This window comes from Acyrthosiphon pisum, chromosome A1, assembly GCF_005508785.2.
Source record: "Acyrthosiphon pisum isolate AL4f chromosome A1, pea_aphid_22Mar2018_4r6ur, whole genome shotgun sequence".
In the NCBI taxonomy this organism is placed as follows: domain Eukaryota; kingdom Metazoa; phylum Arthropoda; class Insecta; order Hemiptera; family Aphididae; genus Acyrthosiphon; species Acyrthosiphon pisum.
Window position 1 is genome coordinate 89359736 of NC_042494.1, and position 6964 is coordinate 89366699.

The following is a 6964-nucleotide window of genomic DNA, read 5'->3' on the forward strand; positions in this document are numbered from 1 at the left end:
TACTTTGATAGGCCGACTTTTTTGGTAGGGAGTTTGGAACTTGGGATTTTTTATAGGTTATGTTTTTGTTGGGGATATCATTTATTTTTGCGGGCTTCAGAATCGTGGACGACGTGTTATTATTATTTATCTATTTTTTTTAATTTAAAAATTTTTTTTTTATATGTCGTAGATTTTTTCTTGTATATTTTGTATTTGAATAAAATAAATGTACGAAAACATTATTATGTTTTATAAATATAATATATTATATATAAGTCAACTACAAACAATTCCTTATTACCATATTGTAACGCTGTTTGAAAGTAAACGTTTATGCGTGCTAAGCGCGCCACTTCATACATTTTGAAATACACTCACTGAAGCGGTATCAACTTTGAAAAAATTCAATTTTTAGATTTTTTCCTTAAGTTTCACTGTAAGACCTACCTTTGTGCCAAATTTCACGTTTCTACCTATACGGGAAGTGTCTTATAATTTTGATGATCAGTGAGTGAGTCAGTAACAATTTTGCAAATTTTGAAATCCTCCCATTTTGAAATGGCACAATATTAAGGGCTCATTTTCTTACAGTGTCCTAAACTACTTGAGATTAATCTGTGTTTTAAATTTCAAAAGTTTATCTTAAGAGGAAACAGAAACATATATGTTAGAAAAACTGGGCGAATTGGTTCGTGTAAAGATACACTGGCATTGCTGGCAACTTGGCCTGACGCACTGCCGTGCGCTCAGATTATTCTAATTGATAAAAAAAAAATGACCAATGAATAAAATGATAAGTATAATTGTTTCGTACTGGAAAAACTATAATAATATGTAATTAATGAAATAGACTACTGCCGTATACAAGTTGTGTAAGATTGTATTTAAGAGGATTTTATAGAAACTTATTTGTATACAAAAATAAACTGAGTTTCGTATCTTATATACAGGAGTTTTTTAATCAAAATGAAAACTTTGATCTATATTATAAATATTTATACATTTTTATTAGTACAGAAATATAGAATTTTTGCACTTTGTATTGGAGAGTCGGAGTCCCAATAATTGACGTATTTTTCTATGAAGCCTTATAGGTTTCCGACGACCTAAATCATATATTTTTTAATGGAGCCACTTGTTCACCCGCTTCCCTTATAACAATAATATATAATTACATTTTTATGTGGATTGGAGATAAAACATAATATAAGAGATTTAACTATAGCTTGGGGACTAAAAAAAATCGTTATTTTCATGTAAAATTGTATTTTAGTACCAAATGTTATGATATCCCAGTTATTGTTTTGGATCGTCAGAAGTTTTGCAACAGTCAACGTGTTAAATAAAATCGAGTTATTTTTAATGTCTGTTGTGGTTTACATCTACACATTTTTTTAATATAGAATATTAATTGAAAATATATTTTAGTCTCATATAAAATTACAAAACTAGTTAATATTTGTGTAAATACTTAAATGTTGGTGTAGTACAAGGGTGTAATAAATTGATAGTTATTGGGTTTGCATTCAATTTACATCGTTAACATTTTTTATATTTGCCTTTTACATTTACATGCTAGGTATATATATATATTTTTTATCTAATGTTTTAATAATTTAATTTAAAATCTAAATTGAACCCACGGGGTCTTCCTAATGCTGTAACATTATCGTATAGGGGTTTAGATTTTCTGGAATATTAAATACAATATGTACCATCTGTGTTGAATTTCCAATATAATTAATACTATGTATATTATACCAAAGAGAAATATGTTTTATACACTCTTTTTACCCTAAAGTATATGTTTTAAGTCTTATTAGGTTATAACAATAAGTATATCAGATATCTTTTAATTTTTTTTAGATAAGGTAGAAATCTCATTATTTTTAGTGATTTCATAATCTACTAATATAATCTAATGTATTTTTTATCTCAACTAATTCCTGCCTAATTAAAAGGACTCCATTAGAAAGTTATTTCATTATGTGGTTTCTCGTCTGTTATAAACTTCTTATATCAAACATCAGTTGTATGGTTATATTTTTCCATAAATTAGATTACATCATTAAAAAAATGTACTATATCAGATATATATTATTATGTTTAGATGTTAATAAGCTTATTTTATTTTTTTTCTAGTTACAAAAATGTATATAAACACATACTTGTAAGAATACTTAAGTTTTTATTTTTTACGCTAATGTTTGTCATATTTTTTTATTTGATTGAAAATAAATTAAGGGGTTGCCTTTGGTCATTTGATACGTAAAAAAATAACAATAACATTAATAATGAATAAAGTATTTACTATTTATGTAATATATATATGGAATAAGGACATATATATCGTACTCGTAATTTAGTTACAAAAGCAGATTACAATGATACTTAGGCAAGATAGTTTGGTTGACACGCGAAGGCCGTTTGAGAATTGATAATCAAATTAAAAATCGTCCGTTCGAAGTAATCTATATAATTTATTTACGAGGTTCAGAATGCTAAAATCGATAAAAACACAAAAGTGACATTGTTTTGAAGTTTTTTTGGACGTAATTATAGTGCCGATATAATGTAATAATTTAATGACGAATTCGTTTAATACCTCAAGTATAATGGTGTTGAAAATGTTGGAATACATTTCTACGAACAATTCATAGTATGGTGATGCCAATAATTTAATACAAGTTTTAGAATCTGAATTATTATTTTTTATTTATTATGAACTTATACCTATCCGTGTTAATCATAAATTACATATTTATCAAAACACGAATGTAATTAGTATATTAGGGCTAGGATTTATATGAAAAAAGTATTTTATATTCTATATCGAACATTAAATAGTCTTTGTTTAAAAATTGATTTCAAATAATACAGTTAAGTATTTTACCATCAGTTTTGAAAATTTAACTAGAAGATTCGTATCAACTAGTAGTCATAATTTAGCACCTTTACTTTAAACTTAAGATATTCTTCGAAATTGCTTATATTAATGTTACAGTGATCTATTGTCACCCATGAAATTTAATATGTATCTACGCGAGGCAAACACGCGTCGTACCACCGATTAGTAAATTAACTCATGAACAACAACTGTAGTCCACAATTCTATTAAGATAAAATCGTATCTTTTACTAGACATATTATCCGCTCATATTATTTTTTATAAATAGTTTATTTATTACGAATAATACAATAATAATTACAGATCTTCTTTAGATAAAAACGATCTAACATAGGTACATTTTTCCAAAAAAGATACTCAAAAACTCTAAATATGCAATCATAGGTATATAAATTCTGATTAGAATATACAAAAAAATCCAAAATAAAAATTGTTCCATTAATTTTAGTATAAGCCAAATCGTGGACATAAGAACAACCAATGTGTTTGTTTAGACTAAAGGAAAAAAATCCTGATCCTAGCAATTAATATTGATTTATGTTCACATTTCAAATAAAACTATACACTAGGTATATAAATTGATTAATTTAATATAAAAATATTTTTAACAGATACATATTTATTTGAGATAAAAAAAATGCGGAGTTTTAATTTGGAACAAGTATAATAACTAATATATAAGTATATTATTATTGGTTTTCGTGTTAAATTCATGTAATTCCTGTAATTACCATTTTTGTAACTTATGAAATATGTATCATCAAAATTGTACACTGTTATTTGTTGATATAATTTTTCATTAAGGTTTAATAAGATATTAATTTAATTTTGTAAGATATTTAGAAAATATTACCAATTTTTCTATGATTTACTATACAGTTATTGTGGTAGGTACAACGCTTATATTATTATTGATATTTCGCTTTAATGGTCACAGGAATAACGTATTTAAAATGTAAAAATTATACACATCATTCCCATTTTTAATGTTCGAATCACACGTTTGATTCCATTTTGGATAGATTACATTGTGTTATTTTTTTAAGTGAAGATAGCGCCACCGCTTTTAAGGGTCTCGCGCGTACACAATTTTGATGGGTGACTCGCCAATCCGCCAGTCATAATAAATATATTGGGCGTTCCAGCATAACGCTACTTGTGTGTTAACTTTAAATCGTGTTTCGTAAACTGGATTTAGTTTTTCTTTATAATAATTAATTCAATTGTTTAAAAATGATTGGTCTTTGGTCTTATACGAATTTCCGACTACGAAATAAAGAATGTGAAGTGCTCTTAGGTGGTATAGTATTTTTTTTTATTTTAAAACCATATCTAATAGTCTTAATTATACCATCATTATAAACGTATACCTATTTTGATATTCAATTTTCAATTTTCGATTCAAAATAATTGAAAGAAATTTATATTATTTACATTATAACATTTAAATCACATAAATCTGCGTATAATACAACTGTTATTATTAATAGATACAATAAACATGTTAATGTGTATTTAATTTATAGAATTGTATATTGTGTTTTTCTATTAAATCAAGTTTTTCAAAGAATTACTTAAGTTTATTGTAATAAATGTAATATGGGGTAAGTCGTAAATACCTACTTTAAATGTAATATTGTATTAATATATGAATCAATTTGTTTAGGTCACCGTAATCTTATAATTAATTTTAAATCGATCTTATTAAATTAAACAGAAATCTGATTATAGTTATAGTTTACCACTCCAACGAACTAACAGTGTGTTAGTTTTAGTTAAAAATATTAAACTTTGCTTTACTTAAATCTTAAAAGTGTAGTAATTTTCTATTTTGTCGCTAATAGTAAGAACCTAGATATTACCACGATAATAATTAGTAAATTTTAATTAAGCTAAATAAGTATTTTCATGACACTAAATTATTGTTTATTAATAATTGTATTCATATCCGTTTATTTTAATTGATTATAATAATTTCAAATAATTCAGTTCCAATTTACGTTTATTTTAATTGATTGTAATAATTTCAAATAATTCAGTTCCAATTTAGGTAGTTTATTATTTTTAATTGAATATAATGTTGTTTGTCTTACATGCTATTTACTTAAATGTTTCTTTAACTAATATATGATCATAACTGGTTTAATTGAACACACGTTCGTATTTCCTGAGTAGAACTCCATTTATTTGTTGTTTTATAAAAGCTGAAATAACCAAACGAAGGTGGTATAAAGGAGTTGCCTGTGCACTCAACGTCGTTCACAAAAGGGCTTATAGACATTGCATTACGTGTTAAATAAAAATATGGGTCGCTCCAGGGGTTTGTAGTGACGATAATACACGTTGGGAAGAATCCTCTATTCAATCTTTTGATTTTTGTTCACGTAGGTATGGCAATCTTGAGTTAGAATAATCTCACAAACCCATATATATATATGTGTGCGTGTGTGTGTGTGTATTTTCAAGTACTTACTGTCATATTTTTGACTATTCGAGCTGTTTAATTTTTACCAGCGTAACTATGTATCAGATACATATACGAAACACTGCGTTGATGAATAAATATTTACTATTTATGCAATTTGATTTTCGTTGAATAATTTTTACTTAAATATAATTTCCTCGGTGTATTTTAATTTACCGCTACGAATGTCTTGTAGGATAGATTGATCGCGTCGTGGTTTTAATTGTAATTTAATTGACGAAACCTGAGTAGAAGTACTATATTATTACAGTGAAGCTCTCCGGGGCTGCATATACTAGGTTTAACTTGTTTAGACTCTAGGGTCTACTACAGATAGAGTTTGTGTAATATGGAAAATAAACGTGAGTTGTGTATGAAATAAATTTAAAGAGAAAAACAATTCCTTACATTTTTATTTTTTAAATTGTATTTTACAAAAACAATTCTCAAAGAGACTTTAAAACCTAAATAAAACTAAAATGATGAGTGGGATTTTTTTGTGCTGTTATAGAATTTCATTTTCTTAGAGCCCTAGAAAGCTACGGGATTTAAGTTAAGTTCTATGCCCATAACAAATAAGTTATGATATTATGTTATTATCTATACCTATACTGAAAATATATAAAACAATTTTAAAGCGTAGTCGTGTTTTATAAGATTTTTTTTAAAATTATTAGAATTCCTGATTAGCATATTATTATAGTTTATTTAAATAAAATATTGAACTCAATTTAATCATTGGTTGATATAATAATTCAATATGTGTTATTTAAGATCGTAAAAATATATCCTCTACATTTGGTACTATAATAAATAATGCACTAAAATTACCATCAGTTTCAATTCTGAAGAATGTTGATATTGTTTTAAACCATATTTTTTATCTTAGCATTTTCATTAACATTAACACAATTCGTGATATACTTGCCTGAAGGTCTGAAAATGCACAGCTGCAGAATATTAAATTTGAAATTTCTGGCGAAATATGGATATTGTAATACAATAAAAAAAAAATGTATTTATAAATAAATATCCTAGAATATTAAAAGGTACTTTTATCAAAATCGTTATTATTTATTCATCAATTCATCATAATTTATAAATTAAACTTGTTATTTTTAGTTCTAAATACATAATTATAATGTTGTCAATATACGTATACATGATTGTACCTATTCATTTTTAGATTCTGAGTGGAACGATGAATGTATTGATTTTACAATGATGTGTGTTTTTTTTTTTTTAAATTTTTTTTTGTGTCTGTCATCACCTTTTAGGACAGTAAAAGTGCTTGGATTTTCTTCAACAGTACCTTTTCTGATAGGAAAGTGAATCTAGTTGGTACTTTGGGGGGTCAAAAGTAAAATTTTTCCAATAGTTTTCAAAAGCGCCATGAAAAACTAAAGAAAAATTAAGAAAAACGGGAATTTTTACGCAAAATCTGTTTTCAAAAAATTGATTTTGGTTTTGGTGTAACTTTAAAACGAATGACTGTAGATACATGAAATTTTCACTGGTTGTTTTATTTCCATTTTATATACATGATAAAATTTTCAAATATTTTGATTTGTTTGAGCTGTTTACGGACAATTTCAGTTTCTAATTAATTA

General features: G+C 25.9%; 1 protein-coding gene across 7 annotated transcripts in view; it reads left to right on the forward strand.

Moving 5' to 3' along the window:
* The window catches only part of LOC100169483 (afadin), a 73787-nt gene that overhangs the window by 40349 nt on the left and 26474 nt on the right, over positions 1-6964 (forward strand). Inside the window, exon 1 of one of the 7 annotated variants that reach the window (XM_016805829.2) lies at positions 3815-4190. The exons of 5 other annotated variants lie outside the window; for them this stretch is intronic. In XM_016805829.2, the coding sequence (XP_016661318.1) occupies positions 4124-4190 (67 nt within the window). In that variant the 5' untranslated portion in view covers positions 3815-4123. Of the gene's footprint in view, positions 1-3814; positions 4191-6964 lie in introns of those variants that run through there. One more of the 7 variants, XM_029487723.1, reaches the window with a different exon arrangement.